At 37.4% G+C, this 26,947-nt stretch overlaps 1 protein-coding gene across 1 annotated transcript in view; it reads left to right on the top strand.

Annotated features, from left to right (window-relative positions):
• The window catches only part of RIMS1 (regulating synaptic membrane exocytosis 1), a 306,280-nt gene that overhangs the window by 234,600 nt on the left and 44,733 nt on the right, over nucleotides 1–26,947 (top strand). The window contains exons 25-26 of the mRNA XM_050972851.1: nucleotides 5,739–5,851; nucleotides 14,270–14,436. Of these exons, the coding sequence (XP_050828808.1) occupies nucleotides 5,739–5,851; nucleotides 14,270–14,436 (280 nt within the window). The remainder of the gene's footprint in view (nucleotides 1–5,738; nucleotides 5,852–14,269; nucleotides 14,437–26,947) is intronic.

Below are 26,947 nucleotides of genomic sequence, written 5' to 3'. Positions count from 1 at the left end.
TGCACTAGAGAGTTCTCCCATCTAAATCTCATTGCTACTTAATTTCCTTGCCTTCGTTACAGACATAAGTTCTGCCTAATTTCTTCCTCAGTTGCCACTTCTCAAACCAGATTTTTTTTTATTATTTAATATATAATTCCACAAACCAGATAGCTTTTCCCTCCTGATTCCCATCCATAGAGCATCTAAGTTGCTCAGACAGATTAATTTCCTAGCTTTTGCTGTGTAGAAAGTGTGTGTGCATGCTTCTAGATGGCACTATAGCTGTAGCTGTTTGTCACTGTTCAACCTTTCCTCTTAATATGAAGACTGAAATTGAAGAATAGGTCAGACCTCTCTTGTCTTCTGGAATAAGTGCAGTTCTCTGTTCCACTGCCTGAACCTGTTGGGTTTGCCCCAGAAGCATTGTAATTTGAGATAAGTTTATTACATAAATTTTAACTTCAACTTGCTTTTCAGTACTTTGTTATGTAAGAAATCTTTGTGTCAGTTTAGACCTCTAGACGTTTTCTCTTAAAGTTTGCATCATAAAGAATGGATGTGTGACATATTCTGGGAAGAGTAACAGCTATCTGAAATCTTGATGCCAATTTCTTCCTGTTACGTAGTTTACTCTGACATTTAATAGTGCAGGTAAGACTTGGAGGTTTTCCAAGTCATACTGTTTGCCTGCACCTCCTCTTTCTGCCTTGACCATCTTGAACAGAAATATGAAGTGCCTCGAGAGAAAAGACTGCCTTTTTTGCAGACTTCATCATTACAGAAAATGATGTGGCCAGTGCTAAGACATCCATAGATTTTCTACCACCTAGAAAAGCACAGTATGGTTACCAGGTTGAACCACAGACCATGTAATATCACCAGTCATTCTGGCATTAAGCCCATACTTGCTTTGTGCAAGGATGTCCTTTTAGAAAAGTATTTTCGATTAATGAGTGCAAGGGTTGGAAATTTGTTCCTGGGCTTAATCACCTGACTTTTTCAACATATATTTCATTACTTAACTGATTTACCTACCCTTTTTTGAAATGTATGAGCGGATTCTCATTCGATGTTAATTATTGACGAAATACACTGTTTTCCAAAATTTTCAGAATGTAGAGTCCCTGATGAATGTTGCAATATGAAAGAATTGGATATGTAAAGAGTTAGAGCTCAAGAATAAAAAAACCCCTAGAACTAGAAAGGCAGCTACAGCATTTTTGCTGTTTCTCGCTAGTTCATTATTGCTGCCTGTTATACAATCCTTATTTAAATGATCCCACATAAGTTTCATGCATTATGCTGTTAGCCTAATAGATGGGTGATTAAGGCATCATGTCATTTGGGCATTTTGCATCTAGCATGGAGTTTGGACCCCCTTTTAAACCTTAAAGGGAGAACTTTAGACCTTAAATTTACTTCTGTTTCCTTGGTACTGGCTACTAGTATTAGTGCTGCTTTTGTAGCTCTCAATGATTTTCATAGGGCTAGTCTATTGTTGATGCTAATGCAAATTTAATTTCTTGTAAATTCAAATTTCTTGAATTGTTAGATTCATATTCTGTGGATGACAGAAATATGCCTTATGACAAATCTGTCTAGAAAAGTTTTATTAAAGAAAAAACGAAAACGTTATCTGCACTACTGCATCTGATATATCAGTAAAGTGCATTGATTATTCTAGTGTTATTTTGTACATAATTGAAAAGGGAGCATATATTCTGAACATTCAGGATTCTAGCCAGTTCTAACTTCTCCCTCAGTTGAACATCATTTAGGAGTTGAAACATGCCCTTAGTACTTTTCTGAGGATAGTATTAAAGACGAGGGCTGTCAGCTAGTTAGTGGCACCAGATGTAATTCTATAAATCTTAACGTTATATTCATATATTAAAAGGAATGTGACTAGCACATAAAATCTTAGTAAACAGGTAAAGTCTTAGAAAAATTAGGTGGCAATCTCCTTTAAGTAAAAACAACTGTAAGTCTTTTCTGATTTTCTTTGAGGGTAGATTGCAGGCTGAAAAGGAGATCTGTAGCTATTTTCTTTAGTTTATTCCATTCCTCTTTCAAGTAGTGTTCTACAGAATTGCATATTAGATAGGGGGTAGACTACCCCCAGTTCTGTTGCTGGGTATGATGGTATGGAATGGTCCCTCTGATCAGTTGGGGTCACCTGTCCCACCTTTTTCTTCTCACAGCCTACTTGGGGGCAGGGAGAAGCCAGGACAGGGCAGGGGGCTGCAGCATGAGGAACAGAGAAAGCCTTGGGGCTATACAAGCACTACTCAGCAATTGCTAAAACATTGATGGGTTATCAACACTTAGTCACAACTAGAAGAACAGGCAGCTGTGAAGAAAACTGCCTCCATCCCAGCCAGACCCAGTACCCCTGGGATTACAGGAGTCAGATGGGTTTATAAATAGATTAATGGAATTAAAATATAACATTTTGATTCCATTCATATGTGTGTCTTTTCTCTCCTGCATGGCTTGATTGTTTATGTATATCATTGTTGCTAACCTTCACGTGGTTTATTAGTAGTAAGCTTTGGCTATAAAGTTGCACCCTTTATTTAAGCAGTCTGATCAATGCGTTCTCTCAATTACTTTTACGCTGATCGATCCCACGTCTGAATTATGAGCCCTCAAAGAGATGAGAGTTACACCTCTTTGAAGTGTGACTTCTGACACCAGAGAATAACACATTGACACAACTGATATTGATTGTAGTTGTACCACTATTTTGAGACACTTATGGTAAATCTTCATTTTTTAATTGTAGAGCCACTCTAGAATTTAAAGGTCTTGGGATTACAGTGCTTTGATCTGTAAATTACTGTGTAGTTCTACCTCTCAAGACCTCCAGGAAAAGCCCTCTGTAAATAGTGATGTCCTAAAAGAAAGTAGATCCATATTTTCCTAAGAGACAGGCTAAGTACTTTTTATGTCAAGTTTTTGTTACCTGTGGTAACCAGCCACGTTCCAAGAAAGCAATGTGATCATATGGTGTTGTTACCTATGGTTGTTACAGTTTTGCTGATGTGCTTTTTGCTCCTTTGTGTTAGACTTTTTTCTGCTTCTCATGATTAACATATAAAGGTTTTCCCAAGCCACTAATCAGGCAGAAAAATTTTCCATCACACTACTGAGCTACATTCAACATATGCTCAGATGTGCATGGTAAATAAAGCTGGAAAGAGCACAGTTGGATTTTCTAGAGTAGTTTCATGCAACTGCATGCTTAGAAATAAATTCACAGCTAATTGGTGCTAAATTACATTATACTTCATGCACAAAATCAAATTTCCCCATTAGAGAATTTCGATTTACCCCGCAGTGCTCATTAACTGTTACCACATTCTTTGATATAGTCATATATAGATAAAGGAAAACCAGAGCAGGATTTAAACATAACAAAAATCAAGAATTACAGAATTAAGGCTGAATATTTACTCAGCCTTGACTGAAATAATAACCTCTGAAATAGCATTAAATTACATAACAGAATATCCTTTCCCAAGTATCATATGTAATACAGGGTCACAAACCATATATATTATTCAGTATAACATACAGTTGACAGGCTAAAGGACCTAAAATTCTCACAAAGAAAGGGTTATATTTAGAGTAACTCTAATCTATGCACCATACACATGTAGGGCTAAATTTTTAAAGGGGTCTCATTTTTCCCTCTGATTTCATATCCTCAGTCTATTTCATGCACGTATGATAGGATTAAGATACCAATTTTTTTTACTTCAGTCCCTAACTGGTCTATCTTAATCCTTTCATATCTGTCCTTAAAATAAGAGGCCATCTTTAAAAATTTCACCTAAAGTGCTCAATTTTGCCTTCAGATACCTCCATGCAACTTCCATTGAAGTAATTGGAGCTGTGCCTGCTTATCTGATGGTGGAGCTGGACTCATTGCAATTAAGGTACACATTTACTGGCATAATTAGTCATCTGGAATAATTGCTGGGCCCAGTGTGACATTCTGCATGTGCAGAATTTGCTAGATTGGCCTCTGCATTATGGGAGACTGAAGATAATGATAACTTTATTTCATGCCTTAGATTTGTAATTGTAGCAGAACTTTAATGTAGTTTGTTGTATTTATTTTTCTTATTTTTAAATAAGAAGTGCAGAAGGAATTCACAATGATGCCTTTGTATATATTTTCATACCTAACCAGTACACAGACATTCTGTCATTTCCACATGTTACAAATGGTATGTGCAGGCACAATTGTGATTTGTGCAGTAGCTTATAGTTTAAAATACCTAATCGTGAGTGTGGTGATTTTTTATTTTGGCCTTATATCTTTGTGCTGGCAAAGCACAGACAAAAAAAATCAATCTGTAAATAATGCCACAGTGTATAACTAACAGCATAAAAGCCACACATGAGAACTTTAGTACCTCTTAATTGAAAATACATAGAGTACTTATTATCCAGTAGTTTAAAATTATCTGTGTTTTGTGATTGCAAGTTGATTACAGGCAGCTTTAATATAGGTGTCTCTCTCCTGTCACTGATCTGGGGAGGGTCTCTTTGACTTATAAAAGTAGTGGTTTTGTAGAGAATAATATAAATCCATGGTTGGCAGAAAAGCAGAAGATTTTGTGGAGGTTGCCTCAAAAAATTCAAATTTGTGACACATAAAAAATTCCAGCTTAAAAGAAGTTCTTCTGAGATGTTATAACCTGTTAAACCACAATAAATGTAGCAAATCCCTGTGATTTAGAATAGCTGCTGATAAATATTTGGGTCTAGTTCTAGAACTGTAAAAAAGTGACAGTTTTCATGGCATTGATGTTACCTGTATTGCTTTGAATTTAAAATGCTACAAAGTTTGAGAATAGCAGAATGTATAGATCCCTCTGAAATTTATTTACTACCACAAAGGTTAAGTTACTTGGAGGAAGCCTTGGCCCAGGGGCGTTTACAGCACTCTCTCTGTTAGTGCAAGGTCCAATGCCTGTGGCAGGCACAGCCAATATGAATGACCATAACTTGTTCAAGTTGAAGAAGATGCTCTTGATAGCACCACAACTCCTTGAAGGTGCAAGATATCTGTTTTTTAAAGAAACACTGCCATATGGAAGTTGAAAACACAAGAACAAATAATTATTTTAAGTAAAGGTGATCATTACAGAATAAAGCAGTGATTTTAAAGGAGGTCTTGTTAAAGAAAAACCAAACTACTAGAAAATGACTGTGTTTTTGATATGACTGGTTGAATGGAGAAAATATTCCTCTCAAATAATCTAAGCTATGTTAAACTTCTATGTTTCAAGATAGTAGGAGGAGTTAATTACTATAAAAATAAATTTTAATACCTGTTTCATGCATTAATTCTTAGAATGCTACTGTAATATTTTCTACATTTAAACAAACACATGTTTAGTTGATCATGGATTTACATCCCCTGCATCCAGAATATTTAACAGGTGTATAATTCAGCCTGCCACCTAAATTTTTTCACTCTTTTCATATCTGTTGCACCAGCTTGATTATGTGTAGAAATTGGGATGTCTGCCCATTTTCAGGTAAAGACTCTCACAATGAAAGTAGTTGATTTCTTGACATTAGTGTTCCTTTGTTCTGTGCTTACACCCTGCTTGTTCTACATGTTTGTACATTTCTTTGTTTTGTTGAAACGGAAATGAGCTAAGATTGTTGCTAAACCATTTGTTTTTTCCAAAGCTTTTTCTCTATTTTTAATTGATTTTCATTGTGTGTTTTTGCAGCAAGCTTAGTAGTGGAGGAGCGAACGAGACAGATGAAAATGAAAGTGCACCGTTATAATCAGACATCAGGGTCTGGTTCTAGCCAAGAACATGAGCGTGAGCAATACACCAAGGTAAAGTCAGTAGTCTTGGAATGATACTTTGGATTGAAAACTGAAGGCATAAACTTGTTTATTTAAAATATTATATAACCTTCAAGAACACTGTATTTCAAATCCTGGCAGAAATGTCTTCAAGTAATAGCTTTTTAGCATCATTTTTGCCCCCATCTGATGTGCATTAGAGTCAGTCTTTGTCATCAACTAAAATGAATCTGAAAAAACAAATTTGCTTAAAAACTTCAGGAAAGCTTTTCAGAAAGAAAAAGTTCTAGAAAGAAAGATCCTTCAACAGCTGTTAAAAAGAGACTTATCACATCTAGCTTAGGAAGTCCTTAGATTTCCAGTCCCTGGAGTCTGGAAAAGTAGGCCATGAAAGAGTAGGTTGGCCCTTGTTGCTGTCTGATATGCAGAGATCTAGACAGAACTAGGTCCAATCTCATGCAGATGTTCTCATATTTGTATAAATTTTTTGCATCCTAATAATTTCAGAGATAAATTATTTCCTTTCTTGGAGTGCCTACTGATTACTTTGATTTCCTTTCCTACTAAAAGCATAAAGAGTTTCTGTGATAATGGAATTTATTGAAATTCTGTTAACAAAGTTGTATAGAGGGATTTTGTTTTTTTGGCAAGGCTAAAATGGTAGGCCATAACTTTGTATTTTAAACTGTATAGGGTTCTAAGCAAACTGATGAAAATGTCTTGCACATCTGCACTGCTGCTAACAATTCAAGCTGTGAGGAGCTGGATGCTCCTGGAGACAGAGGTTAAAATAATGTATAAGTGAGGTACTCATCTAAAGCAAAATCACAAATTTACTTATGAATGGTTAAATAGAAAATCTGGCAGCTAAATTTTAATACCTAACAGATTTGAAAGATTGGTTCAAGATCTTGTTGTAGCTAATTATGCAGAAAACTTTATTAAGAACTTAAATGGACAGCTCTCAAAAGGAAGAGAAACAAGAGAAACAAGGCTTTAGGTCCTGAATGGCCAAATTGTGGGATAGCAGTGCTGTTAAAAAAACTCAACTGCTGGGGTAGAAATTTCCAATGAGGTCCTCTATCAGAAGCAGGAGTTTGTTTAATTAAAACAGCTCACTTGCTACTGGGTTTGCTGCTACCTTCAAAAGAGGTCCACTCAGGGCAAGAGGGTGAGATGCAGTGTGTCTCTGTGGTACTTCCCAGCCACTTAACAAGGTATGAAAATTAGTCAAAACAGGGTTGATAAAATTTTCATTAGAGAGAGGTAATATGCAGTCTGAGGTCTTTTGACCAGAGACCTCTGTTCAGAGTGAAAGGCCAGGTTTCTGAGTTAGATTATATGTTACAGATTGATTGAATTTTTTTTACTTATCATTCTGAAACATCTTTTTTGCTCCTAACTCTCTAATATTTATAATAAGCATCATTTTGACCCTCCAAAATGTTTTTCTGATTTGATCGGTGTAGATCCAATGTGTGGTTAAATAGTTAATAAATGTTTTCTAATAGTTAATTAGAAAACATCAACCCACAATGTTACAAATTTCTCTTATTCTTAGAACCTTGAGGCTTTTAGGATCTTCTTTCGGTTTTAAATGCACGTAGAAATCAAAATAGAAATCATGATGAGTACTCAATCAGAAGAACACCGAAATTATTCTATCCAGAATTTTGCTTCTTTTCACTATGGTGATAGTCATCCCTTTAAAAATGCTACCAAAGCAAACTTTATGCTACTGCCTTTCTCTATCCTGAGAAAATGGAGAAAGAGTCAAGAAAATAACCAAGACAGATGAAGATTTGGACATTTGAAAATGAAGTATGTTGTATCAGCTGTTGTGGTAAAGCTCATGACTGAGACTTCTCAGAACTGAAGACTACCAATTTCTGCTGCCAAAATTTCTGAAAAGTCTTTGAAAGCTTTATCTTTAAATAAAGAAATAAAAATATTGAGTGGTATAATAGGCATTCTGGAATAGTGAAAAAGAACCATGAGCTGAGTATTAAAGAAAAAGCAATTGCAAATAGAGTTTCTCCCTCTTTAACCAAAATGCTTCTTTCTTTCCTAAATAGCAGTGTTTTCCTACTGCTCCAAAAAATAAATAATATTTTATATAATTAAATAAATTATACTGTGCTGAACTTTGAGAAAATTGTCCATTCTGCATTTCAGAGCAATCAACTCACATGGGTTTGATTCTTCCAATATTTTTGCATTTGCAAATATGCTTGTTTTGTTGCATACAAAATTCTCTAAACCATTCAAAAATTCTCCTTCGGTATGGGACTGGATCGTATTTGCAAAGGTTAATTATGCATATACAAAATAATTCCTGAAGGTTAAATAAGTTTTCCTTTATGTTGAAACAAGCCTTTTTTAAACAGAGAGATTGTAACTGGTCGTTTGCAATTTGCCAGTTAATTTCTGATGCATTACAGTTTTGGAATTTTTCCTACTCAGTTTCTTAATTTTCTAGTTACAGTAAGCAAGCAATAATTTTCCAAACATGCACTATTCAGGTTTCCATTTTGAACATCCATTAATGGATTTTGAATAGGCAGCTGTCTGCCCTGCACCATTTGTATATGTCTTCATGGCTGTTCCACTCTGTTTTGAGACTTTCACAGAGATCACATTCTTATTTCCCCCCTGTGCAGTGGAAAGACTCCATAATTAATGTGAAACAGTTAACTTCTAATAAACTAAACAGGAAAAAAAATAGAATTTAAGAAACCACCAGACCTCTGAGGATATTTCAAAAGAGTATAAACAAGAGCTTTAAACATGTCTGCCTTCTGTCTTATATATTGGAGAGGCTGTAGTGGCTAGTGTGCACACATTTCTGCTGTTTCAGTGCTTGAGAGAATCAAAACATTTGGTGGCATAATTGTGGATTTGCACAGGGGTGGATTGCAGTGTAACTCAATTAGCTGTTTAATTCAAAATACAATAAGTTATTTTATTCTATATGCCACACATAGACCACAAACACCATGCTTGCAGCTGCTCTGGCTTAACAGTTTTTTGAGTTCTGTTTATTCAAGAGAGTTACTGATTAGAGCACTGTAGTTTGTACTTAAAAAGGATACCACTCTATATTTAGATGCAGTTCTGACTTAGGACTGTATGTGATTGAAAAGCATTTATGCTAAAAGGTGTAATCATGGCATTTGTTCAGTGGCACTGTGGATTTAGCTGAATAGTTGCTGTCTTAACTCTTCTGTGTTAACAGTTAATGTCTAAAGCAGGGGCTGGGTAGGATACTTGGGCTGACAGGAGGCTGATTATGTTAAATTATGCTGGGTAAGGCATCTAGGGCTGTATATAGAAAATACTTTCAGACATAGATGTGACATCTTCTTTTGGTCCCCTTCACCCACCTTGAAGAAAAAAATCTTTAATATATGTCATATTAAGATGGCAGTCATTCCAGTACTGGCTGGGTTTCACAAAATTTAGTGAGTTCATTCATTTTACCTGTGAGCTTCACTGCAGTTTCCTCATGGTTTGACTTGCTCATTTTTACTGTTCCCTGTTTGGAAGTTGAGCTGTGTTCATAGGACTTGGATACAATTGTAGGGAGGGTTTTTAGAATCACTGGTGCTCAGTGGCCTCTAGCCATGGTGTGAGCTGCTCCTGAGACAGAAGCTGGTGGGAGTCAGTGGTGAGTCCTGAACACCCTAAGGTGCCAGCTGCTGGGCTGTGAATGCCAGCAGTATTCAGAGCAACCCCATGTGAGCAATCATAAAACTGAAGGTGCTTTGTGCAGGATTCAGTGTTTTCTGACAAAATTCCTCATTAGAGTGCCTCAAAAGATAGCTGCGATCTCCAGACTTGTGTAAGTCCCTGGATGAATCTGTGCATCTGTATTTCCCTTTCCTCATGTTTAGAACCTCATTTGAAACCCATTTTATTTTCTCATTTCGTTTCCTCGTTTTAAGCACATAATGAGGTATATATTTGTCAAGGTTAGTCACCTGGGGCTTTTTTTGCAGTCAAAGGACAGCACACTCATTTAATTTTCAAAGCTCTGAACTCTTGTATTCTTCATGCTTTTGGGAGTTAAATCTAGGAATATAAATACTTTCTTATTAGAAATACTTTCTAATATGAAAGATAATCCAATTATAATGAACTGTTAAATGACTTCTAAGATGTGCCTGATAATCAGTAAAATTGCTAACATTGTTAGTCATGAAGGAGCTCTAAAATAATTTGTGAAGTGCACTCTTTTGGTTTGTGACTATGTTGCTATGTTCTTCCCATTGATGTTAACACATCTGCAGTTCATCATACCCCTTTTTCCTCCTTTTGCTGGTGAGCAAGAAGCAACAGCTCCACAGGTGGTAAAGTGAATGGAAGAACTGCATTCCAGCTGTTTATAGATGTCTGTTTTTGTAATACAGGCAAGGAAAGCACAGATATTTTTGGCATTTGAAACTAGCTGTTAATAATGTTTAAAAAAACAGACCTACTCTTTAGTAATTGCTGTTGAAGTTGCTGCAAACTTCAGTGACTCTCCTAAGGTGATGAATAGTACACCTTGGAAAAGAAATGTTACATGAGCTTTGAGGTATGGAGTTGAAAGAGAAGTGGTTGCACTGAAAATATACTTCATTTTGAAGCTTCAAAATGATGTAATGTTTAAATATAACATCTCAGGAAAACTTATTGCAAAAATATGTGCAGTTTCAAGTAGCAGCAGCTTTTTCTTTACAGTAGAACTTGATATTTTTGAGCCCAGTCGGTAACCCGCAGGAATTACTTCATTGCAGGTACCATATAGGAGGATCTTAGCTCATGTTATTTTTCTTCTGAATTATACATTTAGGTGAATTGCAGCAGTAAAATATTCTCATTTTAATGAGCACTGCTTTGTGGAATAGTACTATTTATTTCTCTCTGTATTTGAAGGGAAAAAAGGGTATCTTCAAAATTACCTTAATTTTATTCATCTGTTAGCTGACATGACTGATTATCAGACTGTATCAGAGGTAGGTAGGAAATCATTAGGACAACTTGTATGCCTCCTGTAGAAGTCAGTGAATTAATTAGAAGCAGCAGGTATAAGAAGGAAAAGCTAAATCTAGAAGCAGTGGTAGTAAAATGTAAACTCTGTAGCACTCAGCATTAATTTTCAGCATCACTACTTTTTGTGCTAATCTCTATTTCTGTGAAGGGAAAGGTTTTCAGTTTCTTTGGAATCACAGCCGTGGCATACAATATAAAGGGACAGGAAAAGCTCAGCGATGCCATGAAAATCTCATTTAGGATGGTATGCTCCATGTTTTTTTCAGCAGCTGTGTAATTGCAATACAAGACAAGTAGAAGACATGGATTCAGTTTTATGTCTCATCCTACTGTAAAATTCTCTGTTTACCAGCATATGAAAAATTGTCTTTTAAGCCAGTGTGATATCTACAAAACAATTCTATTTTTCAGACTGCTGGACTGTAGGGAGCAAAACAGAGAGTATAAATACAGCCCCCACTTACAGGATGATACCTGGGCTGAAGACCCCTGCACCAGTAAATGGTTTCATATTATTACTGAACAGTCAATTGATGAGGCTGAATCTCTAAAAAGCCCCTGATACATAAACTGGGACTTCTAACTTCTCTTCCAGTATTCTAGCCAGTAAGCTGCACAACCATGTTTGATGCTTTCCCTCTCTCCCCTCTCCCCATCTTTCCCAGCCCACCTAGATACCCCATGAAAGGGGGAACAAATTCAGTACAAGAAAAACAGAGGGTCTTTTTCATGACAAACCCAATCCATCTGTTGAATCATAAGTTGAGTGCTAACAGCTAGATTCAGGTGTGGCTTGGAACAAAGGCCAGCAGCCAAAATCTCCCTCAATACATAGAAAAAAGGCTTCCAGCAGGACAGCTTCCAGAAGTCACTGCATCTGGCCCTGGTGGTTCTCTGATGGGGAGCCTGCCTTCTCCAGCAGCATGTCATGGTTGCTCAGCGACCACTGAGTCTTCTACCACTGCAGGTTCACTGTGTACACTCTCAAACCAAAGGCCACAAAGACAATATGGACTTCTTGGTGAGGAAGAGAAGTAATTGGATATTATAAAGGCAGAGGGAAGAAGTCAGGTTGTCTTCAGCAAATACAAATTAAGCATGGAGGTGTTTCTGAAACACCTGTCTGTTGCTACACTTAAGAAACCCCATGCATTTGAGAGAGATTGCTTGGTTATATTTTAAACAAAGAATTGTTGAAACCTCAACTTCAGAGGATTAATTTGTGGATATAATCTCAATATATGGGATGGGTGAAATCCCTATTTCCCTGAAATCAACAGAAACTTTACTATTTAATGGGATGATTTTGCAGATTGACAATCTGTTTAGTTTAATGGGAAAGCCAGATCATTCCATGTGTCCAGATGGTTTTCATATTTTTACATGTCTCATTTAGAGTAGCTTAAAGGATTCATTAGGAATTCTTTAGGAATTTTGCATAAAACGTCAAGTCTGATTCAGAACTGGGGCAGTTTAACTTATGCTGGAGAGAATTAACCATTTAGTTTTCTAGCCTCTGAATGGTTATGTTTAGCCTAAGTAAAAAGTTTTCACACTTGTATTCTTGCTTTGAATATTTTTTTAAGACTTTAGAAGGAAAACATGTTATCTTATTATGAAATAGGTCTGATAAGAATTAGTATGCTTTGTGTTTCCATTTTGGAGTTACCATTTAACCTTGCAGTCTGAAGGATAACAATCAGCAAAATTGTTTAAGAGACTCTACAAGCCATTAACGAAAGGTGATCTGAATAAAAACATATCAGCATAGTCTCACCCCATTGGGCATTTATATTCAGTAAAGTCACTTGTAAGAAGAACCTCCCAATAAATTCCTGCTGTAGTTGAAAATTTTTTTTGAACATCATGGTATTGAGTCCTTTCAGTTACCCATTTTCTTAAAGTTACAGCCTTGTTTCCTGCAGATCTTTTTGCTCAGCCACTGCAAGGCCCTCACAGGGTACTGCTAAGAGTTTCTGCTAAGCAGTGCTCTAATGCACACCTGAGAAACACAGTGAGACAGTAAATTTATATAACCTCCATTTGTCCTGTAGATTTCTGTATTTACAACTGGTGCTTAGAATTGCTTTATTCCTTCCCCTTCTCTACTCCTATTGACTTCCTCATTTTATATTCAATGTTTTACCAAGAGGTTTCCAAGTGTGCACAAGCATAGTTGCTGAAAGGCACTAGAGGAAGAGAAGATAAGCCTGGCTTAAGGAGACCTGATACACGCATCTGTACAACTCAAGTTTGTGTTTGCCAGGTTTTTAAAATTAAGTCATGGCATTTGCTGAGTGACTCAGCCAGCAACTCAGTGGCTAGCTGGAGTTTGTATATTCACAGACAGCCACAAATTTATGTATGATTCATATATAAACTTTTATCACTTGTAATTTTACAGAGCAGAGATCTGGAAAATGAACTCCCCAGAGTGTCATGTCAAAAGCTGCCTAGTGCTCCTATGTGTTAATAGTTTTCCCATAATATACCCTGGGAAGTATGCCACTGGCTTAGTTGTATTCCAGCCAAGAGTACCTTCCTCTAATGAGGAAGTGAGTTTTAGTTTTGTGAACCTAAAAACTATTTGGTCCTCATATCTCTATGAGTGAAGATTTAGGTAAGTGTGACATTGCTAGGATTGAAGCTTCCTTTAGTACCTGTCTGACTGATGATATGAGCAATAAGAGCATTAGGTAATGTGTGGTGTCACAGTTGATTTGAAAAGTGAAGTAACTTCCATGTCTGTCCACATATTCCTCCTGCTGGGTATTCTGCTAGTTCTTAGACATGTGCAGATGTAAAAGCAACTAGATCAGGGAATTGCCTGGAAAAAAAATCCTGTATTTACTGAGTTAGCCTTCTGCCTAGATAGTCCTCTAGTATCACAATATTAAGAAAAATTTTTAGATATAAAATATAATTTTTAAATTTTTTATAGAGCTTAGGAACTGATAGCAGTCCCTAATACCTGCATGTAGCATTACACTTCATTCAGGCTCGTATGCAGTTCTATGTGCAGGTATTTCATAGCATATATTTTTAATATTTTAAAAATTTAAAACATCTATAGCCAAATGGATGGTATGCATGTGCTTGAGATGTCTGTCTGCTGCATAAATATTTTGTAAAAATATTTCTTTATTGTAGTTCTAGTGTGCTGAAGAACCAACAGCCTATTTATTTTCCAGTGTGTTGTTTTATTCCAAGTATCTTCTTTAGTCCATAAATAATGTTTCATTTCTGCACTAGGCATAAAGGCATTATTTAATGTAGGCATATCTTTGAATTTCATACAATTTTGTTATATCTAAAAGCAGTTAAAGAGAATTGTCGTACTTAGGTCATGTGTTGTCTCAATGAATGCATTCTGTTTTGATGAGACTCCTCACCCTTTCTTTTCTTGATCTCTAGTATAACATACAAACAGATCAGTACAGAAGTTGTGATAACGTCTCTGCCAAATCATCAGATAGTGATGTCAGTGATGTGTCAGCCATTTCCCGAACCAGCAGTGCCTCTCGCCTCAGCAGCACAAGTTTTATGTCAGAGCAATCTGAGCGCCCTCGGGGCAGGATCAGGTGAGTTCTCCACTCAGCTTCAATTGCATCACACACCCTCTTTCACTGAGTGCCAGAACACAACCCAAAATCCTTGAAACTGTATAACCACAACAAAACAATTTGTAAAAAATGTTACGCACATATAAACTGTCTTCCATGACTGGCCTAGGATGACAATATTTTTGCAGTTGTGCATCCTAAACAGAAAGTAAACTTCCCATGAGAAAATGATAGATTACTGTATTTATCCCACTTGAACCTGAACACAGGCTGTCCTCTCATTGTTGGCTAAGAATCAGTGTAATCAGTATGTCAGTAAGGTGGTACAGCAGAAATATTACTAGATTTTTTTTAATTAAGCAGTTTTTTTCATAAAAGCTTGGTTTTGCTTCCTCAAAGTACTTTTCCCTACTTACATGCCTGTATTTTCCTGTTTTCATGTATTTGATAAATTACTAGATTTGAAACTATTATTCATGTAGTAATTTTGATATTTCTAGTTCAAAAGTAGTTTAATTCATTTCCATGATCAATAATCAAATACATCTTTCATCCTTGATACTAATCTGTTCTGGGGTTAGGGCTTTTTTAGATGCACACATTGGTTTTTGTTTTCATTTACCTTGATGACAAAACTCTCAGCAACTAAGACTGCTCTAGGATTAGCTTGATTACATTTGCCAGTTCTTGAACTGTCAAAAATTCGACTCTAGATGTTCTAAAACACAAGAAGAATTATAAACTGTAAAAAAACCAAACTATCCCTACCAGGAAATCTGCCTAATATAAGTCTGGAAGGCATCATTTACCACTCAGAACACTTCTAGACAGACTCAGTGTCTGAGAAGATCAGCTGCAGGAGTTTGGTATGTTTATGCAAAGGGAAGGGATGTTAGGAAAACTCAGAAACTGGCCTCTATGTTTGAGCTGGTTACACCTCATTTCTTTTCAAGGAATGTTCACAAGGGTGTTTGAAGTCATATTTCAGGTTGGTGGAGGTGTAACCTGACAGCTGCAGTAATCCATGGTCCAGCAGAACACTGCAGTGGGACTGCAAATGTCTTTAAAGTAATTTCAATTCATGTCCTTAAATGCTACATTTCATCATATCCTAGCTTTTCAGTATTTGACTCTTACAAGGGGCTTTTTTCATACCCAAATACCTTATTTCAAAGACACAGAATTTTTCTCAACTAGGCCCCCTCACAGTGTCTTTTCCAGGTTCAACAAAAATAGGATATTTTTCCCACAGATAATGTGTAACAGATTTTATCAGAAATTTTCCTTGAGTTCAGAATACTGATTGTAAATATCAGGACTGGGAGAACCAGTAACATTGTGTAAGCCTGGCAAAGGTGAAACCTGGGCTCAAATCCTCAACCTCTTCCCCTCTTAGGAGTAGCAGAGCACTTTGAGAGCAGGATTGGGTGACCTAATATACAAAGCCAAGTGTCTGCAGTGGGAGTTCCAGTTCAGCTTCACTTTAGACCAGTAAAGTGAGAGGTAACTGGAATTTAGACGCCTTCCCTTTCTGATAGTGTCCACAGGATCCATACCTCAGAAATTAGAAGGTAGGACTTCCACCATGAACAAAATGTGTAGTAATAACATACAATGCAGTTCCTTCAGTAGAAATATGAGGAAGAATTTAAAAGATTGAGGAAAGGGTTGATTGTTTTACAAACATTTTTTTTTTCATCTTGAGATTCATGCTTAAAAGTTATGTATCTTCAGTGGAATTCACTTAAAAATAGATTTTTATTAAATTATTATTTTAGCCTACCTAAACCACCATTAAAAGGAAGAAAGCGCCTATTATCTTGGATGGTACATCTTCAGACAGGTCAAAGGCAGGGAATCATCCTTTTCCAGCTTTAATTGTTGAAGAAACCTTAGGTGGCTTGTTTAAATTGGTTGCTTGAATTTTTGACATTAAAAGGATTCTTTCTCTCAATTACTGAAGATTCTTTAAGGTCAAGGAATTAGAAGTTTCAAGTGTAATTTTGAATAGTAATTTGAAATTCAAATTTTATTTTTGCCTCCAAAGAACCCAGTGTTAGCATTTATCAAACAGGATGGGATAAGGATGCGCTAAGGATGCACTAAGGATGCGCTAAGGATGGGATGGGATGGGATGGGATGGGATGGGATGGATGGGATGGGATGGGATGGGATGGGATGGGATGGGATGGGATGGGATGGGATGGGATGGGATGGATGGGATGGGATGGGATGGGATGGGATGGGATGGGATGGGATGGGATGGGATGGGATGGGATGGGATGGGATGGGATGGGATGGATGGGATGGGATGGGATGGCTGAGCAGGAAGGGTAGCATGTTTTGTCTAGCTGTTTTTGTCATTCTGAAACCAGCATCATCTTCATTCAATGGCATCATCTTCATTCAACAAGTATCCCTACTTTGAAGAGTAGTCTGGGGTTCAGATTAGTAACCTGAAGTGATTGATGCAAGTTCTAAATAAAAGTATATAAAACAGTTTCTTGTTTTCTAATTTAGCATTTAGTTTAGCATTTTCAGGTATGTCTTATAAAAATGGCTTTGCATGGATAAGCTACTCTTTATATGAAATTATTCAAAGCATCTTTCTTGTTACTCTTCTGGGAAGTCTGGTTAGCTGCCGTGCTCTCTAGTTGGAAGAGCAGAAAAAAAAATACCAGGAATTTTTGGTGTGTAAACAAAAAGTTCTGGGACTTCTGATTTGAATCCGAATCAGATTTGTGAATTCAGAGTTGGTGTATTTAATGAGTGAAGCCAACTTAACAGTCCTTCTCTATGGAGATTTGCTTTTATTGATCAAGGTCTTTATGCATTCAAGATACAGTCCCGCAGTACTTTGTGCCTACATGTGTTGGAGACATCACTGTGTATGGCTCTGAAACATTTCTCATGTCCTGAATGAAGCAGAAGGAAATGTTTTTGTGGTTTAATACAAATGATTGATAGGTGACAACCCATGATGATTAATCAGCACCATATGGGCTTGATCAGACAAAGAAGGACATTTGCTGACTTAATAAAAAATTATGCCAGATTCTGTCATTGCATCACTTTTCATTTGTAGCCTGTTTATGCAGATAGCCTGGACTTCTTGGTGCTGTTAAGTAGGGAGCTGTCCTGCATGGTAAAGGTGAGGTGGAGGCTTCTGTTTTGGTGGAATAACAAGCTACCATAAGTTGTGTCCTTCAATCTGATTTAATAAAATCTGCTAAATTTATGAAAGACTAAAGAATTTTTTTAATGTGAATTTGTCTCACTATATCTGGATTTTAAACAAATTGCCCCTGCATTAGGAATATTACTGTTATCTCTCATTTTAAATTTGAAAACCACATCTTATTAAGAATTATGGTTTTTATCTTGATCAATGTGTGATATAATATCATTATGTCTGTGCCAAATTTTAATCTGTTTTTACACGCTTTTTTAAATTGAATGCTAAAGTGTAATTAAAATATTTTATATGAGCTTATCGAGGAAAGAGGATAATGTAATGAGTTGTAATAGTGGATTTAAACCAGTTCTAGTTTATTTCACATGTTATGCCATGCCGCTGAATGGCTTGTATCACAAACTCATATATGGTTTTTGGGATTTATGTTCTCTGTATGTCACTAAAGTTTGTACTGTCAGACTCTGCCTGAAAAACATTTTCTTCCCTGATTTCCAGAACAGAATATACAACTTTTGTGTAGCTGTTGTTCTTTCAGTACACTGACACTTAACTCTAGTACACTTGAGCTTTAACACAGGAATGATGGAGTAGAGAAATGGTGATTTGAGATCAAGTGAGGAAGTGGTTGATGGGTTGATAGGCAATGGGTGCAGAGAGATGGAGACAGCCAGGACCTTATAAACAGCAAAACAGGTCAGGGAGGAGCCCCCCAAAGTTTATGCACATGAATAAGGATGTGATTGAGAGAAGAGCATTTAGGGAAAGCTCTCATACCTTTTCTGGGAAATCAGCTCAAGTGTGTGGCTCTCCGGATGGCCTGTGCTCCAAAACAAGGGGAACAAGCAGGAGGAATTGGAGGTTTGTTGTGAAGCTGCAGGGCTATGGTCTCATCATGCTAACAGAGAAGTGGTAAGACAGCTCATATTACTGGAGTGCTGAAATCCATGGAAGCACAGGGCAGGATAGCAAGGAAGGGTAGCAAGCCCTTTCTGTGAGATAGCAAAATATGCAGGGAGCTCTGCCTAGAGATGGGTGATGAACCAGCTGAGAGTTTATAGGTCAGGATTAGAGGCCCAACCAATGTCATGATATTTTGCTATCAACTTCTTGATCAGGAAAAATTAGATGAAGCCTTCTTCCAGTTGTAGGTTTTCATGGAATATGTACACCATCCTGGTATCTGCTGGTTGAGCAATGCAGTAGGACACAAATAATCCAGGAGGTTTCTGTTGTGCACTGATGACCGAAGGGAAAGTCTGGAGCAAGGACTCAGCAGAGAATGATCTGATCAAGGAGCATTTAAATAAACTGGATATGTAAAAGTTATTGGCATATGATGAGGTGTACCCATGGAATACTAAATGAGCTGGTTTTGACTGGGGGCATTGCAAAGCCAGTCAGTAAGCTTTGGAACGTGGCACTCAGGGGATGTTCTTGAAGACTGGGAGAAAAATCATCACTATTGTCTTCAATAACAGAAAGGGATCTCGGGAACTATAGCCCTGTCAGCCCTAGCTCCACCTCTGGGTAGGTGATGGAGCAAATAATCCTGGAAACTATTTCCAAACATATGTGTAGAACAAGGATTGTGATTGTGATTGTGGATAGTCAACATGAAATTACAAAGGGCAAATCAAGCCTGACCAGCCATTAGGCTGGTTTCATTAGTTGGCTGTCTTGGTGGATGTGTTTTCTATCTTGTCTCTGCTGAAAAGTTCAACACCCTCTTCTAAAACACCCTTATAGACAAACTGAGGAAGTACAGCCTAGGTAAGTAAACAGTGAGGCAGATTGGAAACTGGCTGAATGCCTGGCTCAGGGCATTGTGACCTGTGACACAAGGTCCAGCTGGAGGCAAATCATTTGTGGTGTATGCTTGGGGTCAATATTAAGGCAGTACTGTTTAACATCTTCATCATTAGTGTTTGGAGTGATGGGCAGAATGCACTCTCAGTAGGTTTGCTGACAACAGAAACCTGACAGGAATAATCAATATAGTAGGGGGATGTGGTACTATTCAGAAGGACCTCATGGAGAAAATGGGCCATTGGGAACCTCATTAGATTCAACAAAGCAAATATAAAATCCTATGCCTGGGGAGCAGTAACCCTGTGTGCCATTGAACACTAGGGATGCACAGCTAGAACACAGCTTTGCAGCTGGAAAGCAGCTTTTTAGGAAAATCCCTAGGATGTTTCTGGATGCTAAGATGAACCTGAGCCAACAGTGCATTAAAGAAGACCAACAGCATCCAGGGCTGCATTAGGAAGTGTGTTGCCAGCAGGCTGAGGAACATGATCCTTCCCACTCAGTAGAGCTGATAGCTATTGTGAGACACATCTGCAGTTCCAAGTCCAGTGCTGGCTCCCCAGAACAAGAGACATGGAGCATGTCCATGAAGATGGTGAAGGGATTAGAGTATCTGTCATATAAGGAGAAGCCAAGAGAGCTGAATGTCCACCCTGGAGTAGAGAAGGCCCAAGGGAGGTCTTATCAGTGTGCATAAGTGCCTGCAGAGAGGGACTGGAGAAAAAAGACTCTTCTCAGTGGGAGGATGAGCACAAATTGAAATAAGGCAAACCACACTAAAAGACAAGAAAAACATTTTTTCTGTGAAAATTTATTAAACACTGGAACAGATGGTACAGAGATTTTGCAAAGTCCCAGTATGGGGATATCCAAACCCCAAGCAGATATGGCCCTGAGCAACCTGCTTTTATCACACCTGCAGTATGCAGGAGAGTCAGACTTTGCAATCTCTAAAAGCGTCCTGCAGCCTCACCTTTTCTGTGACTCTCTTTCAGATTTTCATTTCATGCTGCTTATTATGCTGTTCTCTTGCACAAAATGTTCAGTGTCTTTAGTTTGGAGCCAAGTAAAGTGACTGGAGGCTTGGTATCTCACTGAGGACAAGCAGCAGCCTTGAGCTGCAGATCTCTCAAGACGATTTAGCCAGAGGTCACTCTCTGGATTGGAGATAGATTTTCTCCCATTGATTTTCCATCCTCCCACATAGTACATTGGAACAAGTTTGATAGAATTTATAGTGGTGAGGGGCTAGAGAGAGTCTGAAGGGTCTTCTGACTTTTTCTCAGGATTCCCAATAATGCTGCTTGTTACATCATAAATGCATGTGATGTGACTGGTGCAATTCAGTTGTTCACTCCTTCCCCCACCCTCTCTTTAGATCAGGGCTGCAGCCACCCTTCTCAGCACACTGGTCCACTAAAATGCAGCATTACTGCACCACAGAGACAGCTGAGCAAAGTTTTACTTCATGTCATAACAGTGAAGGAAAACAACACACCAGGGTTTTTCATGCATTTGATGAGACTGAGGTCTGTGCTGAAATAAAGAAACCCATTCATTTCATGTTAATTACAAAAGTAATTAAAATCTTTATATTGAATTTGTGCTACAGTGACTAAGGGTGTAGTCAAGATATTTTTCTCATTAAAAAATGAAATGAAAAATTTTTTAATTATTGATATAAATATTGCAAACAGTACTAGTGGAGGCAACAATAGAACACTAAAGCTTATTCATCAATAAAAGTAAATCTCCTGGAAAATAGGAACAAATTCACCAGTAATTACAGACTGGCTTTGTGGAGGATATTCACTATGCCACACTCATCTATAACCTGAAGATCCTGAAAATGTGTGGAGTATTACAAATATTTTGTACCCTGCCTAAGTTTGATCCCATATTTCTTAATGAACCAGTGTAAGGGCAAGTTCACATTATGTAAAGAATGGTTTGAGCTATGTAAATTTGCAGTGGAATGTGCAGTGCTGGAGCCAAGCATAAGTGCTGGAGCGTGGGTAAAATTGGGTATTCCTAGGGTTGATAGCTCTCATTACTGGTATTTGTATAAATATAAATACTATTTTAGTTATTCAAGGTGTTATCAACCCAGATCCTTGTCTGGCAAAGGAAACATCATGTACTTGGAATCAAGGTGTTTCCTCATTCTTGGATTCTGAGAGCCTTCAGGATATCATAGTGGAAGACACACACATGTTGTGTGCTGTGTGTGCTGTGGCACTGCTAAGAAGATTTTGAAAGACCCAAACTCCTGCATGCCTTATGCATTCCTAGCTGTGTGCCATCAGGTAACCATGATCACACTGCTCTGGCAGTGTGCTGGCCTGGGTCTCTTGTTTAGAAGTAAGTGTGGCAGTGTATTAAGAGCTAGATCCTACAGATCTCCACAGCTGCACACACAGTGGTGTGGAAATATCAGTCTGCATTACATTGAAACCTGGCCCTCAAATGGCATTTTCAAAAGGGTGTTTCCTGGGTTTCTGCTCAAATTCTGCCATGTGTTGTGTTTCAAAGCATCACTGTGGAAGGTCTGTTCCATATTTCTCAGGCCTAAAGCACCACAGAGTCAAATACCTGCAGCAGCAGCAGGAATGATGAATTCTGCTGCATATATCTGATTCCCCTATGAATCAGATCAACCTTTTCAGTTGTCACATTTCTAAAGAATCTTGAACCAAGTTCTCATTTGCCATTTATTTTCATGCTTCAAAGCCTGCATAGTTAAGGTCTTGCAAATTTATAGATGGCTGCAGTTGCAGTTTCTCAGCTGGGCTATGGGTCACCAGAATCAATGCTTCAATATGATTTGGTTTTAATTAGCTGTCAAAGCTCCAGTGCAAGGGTGCTCGTTGAAAAATTACTCATTTCTTTTATTAATGTGAACTGACATGGCTTTGGCATGAGTGCTGTTCTCTTATCTGAAGTTTCCATTTTTAATGGTCAAAATACTAAGTTCCCAATTTGTTTTTTAAATTATGTCTTTGCAAATTTAACTTGACTTCAAAGTATTTATTGACCTGGGTATTTCTGTCTCATGACAAATTATAGATCCTGCAATTTTAATGTGCAAGATTTTTTAAGATGATTAGTTATATTTCTCATAAATGTGAAATCCTACCTCTTCTATGTAAATTGGAATTCCTCCTTTCTAAGAAAGAAATTGTCTACACTAATTAAAGTAATTTGTATATTTACAATGCAATATTTATTTTGTATTAAAATGTACAAATAATAGTCTTTTTTTCTGGATTGGAAATTTATAAGCCAAAAAACAATGTGAATTTCACAGGAAAGTGAAAACCCATTAAACTCTTTAATAAGTGTATGCTCAAGATAGTGATATATTTTTGCAAGAATTAATACACTTTTAAAGGTCATTAATAACATGCTGTGGAACACATTGGCATCATGGTAACATCTTAAATCTGGGTTTAAAAAGAACAATCCTTCATGTCCTTGTTTAAAAACAGGGAGGGGAGACTTCTGTGTGTGCTTAACAAATTGATACCTTGATTCAGTTTCCTCCTAGAGGAGTAAATGATCTTTGTCAACACAGAGAGGTATTTTAAACAAAACTTTCAACTCCTTGTCTTAGGTACACCAAAAGCTCGAGCTGATGGAAAACTTGTCAGTCTTCATGTAACTGTGCTGAGTAGCAATAGTATGACTGCTACTTTGCTTAAAATGAAACAATTAAAATAGAGAAACATGGATATAAGAACAAACAGTGCAGGCCTTGCAAGATAAGACGGTTTTATTAAAGTGCAAAATGAAATTTGTAGTTACTGCAAATTCCATAGCAGGGTTAGCAAGGACTAAGAGCTTCACAGATGTGGACAATTGTGTTGTAGCTGTCATCAAAACTGATAAATGAGGAGGATTTTTTTTAAAAGTTCAGGTGGTAATAATGTTCATTTTTGGAAAAAAAAAAAAAAAAAAGGCAAAAAGCCTAATCAAGATTTTATATTGCAAAAAGCTTAATCAAGATTTTGAGGTGAAGCCGTAGGGATGAAGCCTCCTATAAACTTGTTTAGAGAATGAGGCAGGAATTGTAGAAAGATAAAGAATTATCTTCTCACTTGCCTAGTTAATTACTGCTCTGGGAAATCACTCTTTGCCCCATAGTTTTTATGTGATTTGTGACAAGTCATTTCAGACATGTCTTTGTTGGTGGTCATATGCTGCCTGTTGCATGGGAGTTTATTGTGTCTTGATGCTGTGGATTCCCCATTCCCTTCACGAGGGAAGTTTGGAGCAAAACTCACACATGATTCTTTAGGGTTCTGGTTTGTTTAACCCAGGGACAGAGTAAGAGATTGCATGGTTCCTGAGTTCACCATGCAAAATGGGATGATGGCACATCATGAAAAAGCTTTCTCTGCAACAGCAGAGAGGATAGTGAGTGTTTTGTGGCTACAAATGATAGACTGGCCATCTTTTTGGGGGTCATAATATAGTAAATACTTGTGATGGGACATTGAAAAGACTTGTTCAGTTTCTACAGGAATTTTTAGGAACTGTTTTGGTTTTGGAAAGAGTGATAAAAAAATTATTCCTCACTTTTCCTATTCTCTTTCTACTTCAGTATTACCATGAACTCTTTCCTTCCAGGGATTATTGTCCATTACACTCTCTTTGTACCCCAGTCAGGTGACTTTGTCTTGAGTCATGCCTGGTGGCCAACAATTGCAGCCTCCCTGCATCCTGGGCAGTCTAGCTAATTTCTCCCAAATGTAGAGCAGACTAGAGGTACAATTCCTGGGAGGGAATGACTTTCTGCCTCTGACCTGGAGACAAAACAGTAATATTCAGGAAATGTAGGATGGATTTAGCAATAGAGCCTGTGAGTGAGTGCAATGTCATGTTGTAACAGGAAATTTTCCTGGGATCTGAACACTTGATCTCTTTGAAATCTTTTAATATGAGAGGTATCACTTAAAGAAGTTGTTTTACCAAATTGACAGGTACTCAGAAGAACTGGCAGGTACTTTTTTGTGCCAAATAGAAGGATCACCTCCTTGGAATTTTCAGTCAGGCATTAGCCACTTCTCAAAGTGAAGTGAATTGATAATTTAGTTTTGTTGTTGGTTTTAGGTTTTGTTTGTTTTTTGCTTGTTTGTTTGTTTTTTTCTTGTAATTTCCTTCAAAAGGGCCAGGCAATTTGCCATGGTATATCAGCTAGAACTTAGAATAGATTAAAGAAGAAATTTGACCATGGGCAGAAACCAGGCATGGAAAATTTCTACCTAAATTTTTCATGTTTGACAAACAGAATAGATATAGCTAACAGGCAAGGCAATTTTTGTCTAAAATCTCCACAGTGCAAGCATCCACTGCAACACTTGAAGAGAATTGCCAATCCTACTTTGTTTCTGATTATCCAAGTCACTGCAGCTAAAAACTGAACTCCAAAATGTTTCATTAACTGTGCACTTGCCAGTTTCATTAACGAGAAACACATTGAGCATGTAGTGTGATTAGTTAATATTGCTGCTCAGGTGATCTGGCTTGGGGCAAGGACAGGCACTCTGATGTAACCTGAGTCACAACTTTTGGTTTTTTCAGGGGGAAATAGAGGGCAGTACCTTCCAAATTATTACCATGAAGGCAATATAAATGAAAACATTTTAGATAAGCTGCCTAAAATATATAATGTATCTCTTTACCCCCAAAGAGTCTATTACAGATGGAAACTTCTGGTTCTGAGGTCATTTATACACAACACCAAGGTGAAGCCAGAGTAATTAATGTTCTAATTATTCATTATCTAAAGATAATGATCTTTGAAAATCCATCATTGTAAACTGCTTTATGTATCTGTCAGAGAGGGAGGGAGATGGAGATTTTAATCCCTTCAGAACATCTGTACATGAAAAATGTACTATGGAGCATTGCTTCTGCATTTTAAATTATCTAATTATGTTTCTTCTTTCAAAGAAACTGTCACATCACCAGCAGTCTTTCTTAACGATTTTAAAAAGACTGAAAAATTATTTTAATTGGTTTTTCATTTAATTACTGCAGTTGATAAAGATGAAATGTAATCCATAAACTTTTAGTTAAAGTACATTATGCTAATATTTTAAACAGGCAGTACTTGTTATTTTTAGATTAAAGAAATGTAGCAAAATAGTTTTAGCCATGGCTCAGACCTCAGAGTACTTCTCACTTGCTTTATCTTCATCTCAGTTTACTATATTTTTTAATTTTATCTGCGCTTTTTTTTGTTAGTCCTGACCTTGCACTTGTCCCATTTAGTTTTTCAGATTCTTCTCCTGCATTTCCTTTTTTTTTGCTATTGCCTGTTGCTGTTATCTACTTTCAAAAAGGAGCAGTGAGCAATCTGTTTCCTATCAATGATGTGGCATTTTTTACATGAAGAGCAGAGACACCACAGGTACTTCAGCACCTCATGCTTTAGAGTGAAAAAAATACAACAGGGAAAATAACATTATTCCTGAATGTCATGCAAAGAAAGAAAAACTGGTGAATTCAGTTTTTTTGATGCTGAAAAAAAGCTTCCTTCAGTGTTGACCTACACATCTTTATGTTTGTCATACACACACACACACACACACACACACACACACACACACACACCCCTCAGTATCTATTTTCTCGATACAGATTTACATCCTTTCTATGTTTGGTACAGTTTAACTGAATATATGCATGGCTACAAGTTTGGGTCATTTGAGCTGTTTGTCCTTTGATTCACATGAGCCTTTCCACATCAGCTTTAATAGCAATAGTTAACCTTGAGAAGTGCCCCTGGAGTGGCTGATTTTGTGTTGGTTTCATTTTTTGATTCATGGCATTAGTTGGCTTCAGGCTGACAGTGCCTTGGGTATGTGCAGGCAGACACAAGGGCTCCCACACACAGAGACAATTGCTCTGCTTGTTTCAGAGAATATAAATTAAGTTGAAATGTTCATGGCAAATAATAAAAATCTGCTTATCTTTTGCTTGGAAAACAGTTAAAATCTGCTTATCTTTCATAATTTTCAGACTTACTTTCTGAATTGTTATTCTTTTGTTTCATAGAGAAACACCAGTTTTCCAAGTTTAAAAAGTAGAAATCTGTCAGAGCTGTGAAGCTGGCACAGTGCAGTGGTCAGTGTGCTCCTGAGAAAAGCATTGTCACAGCCCAGATTCTGACAAAATCTGTTCCAATATGGAGATTCCCTGATCTTCCAAAGTAGGATTTTAACCAGTTAAGCTCCCAGAGGAGGCTGCTGTAACAAAATCTGCCCCAGCCCTTGGCTCAGTGAGAGTTTGTACATTGAACACAGCAGAGCTGGGGATGCTGGGGATGTGTCATCCCAGAGGGAGCAGCTGTGGCGCTGAGTGGCACTTCCATGCAATATAGGAATATTGTCAGCAGCAGATACAACTTACAAATTGCTGATCTTCAAATATCTTAATATACCATTTGGACTCTAATATGGTGACCTGGCAGCAGAATCAAGGGGGTTTTTTGTGATTTTAATAGCTATTTCATAGGAC

This window comes from Serinus canaria, chromosome 3 (assembly GCF_022539315.1).
Source record: "Serinus canaria isolate serCan28SL12 chromosome 3, serCan2020, whole genome shotgun sequence".
Classification (NCBI taxonomy): Eukaryota; Metazoa; Chordata; class Aves; order Passeriformes; family Fringillidae; genus Serinus; species Serinus canaria.
This window is presented reverse-complemented; position numbering and strand designations above follow the sequence as displayed.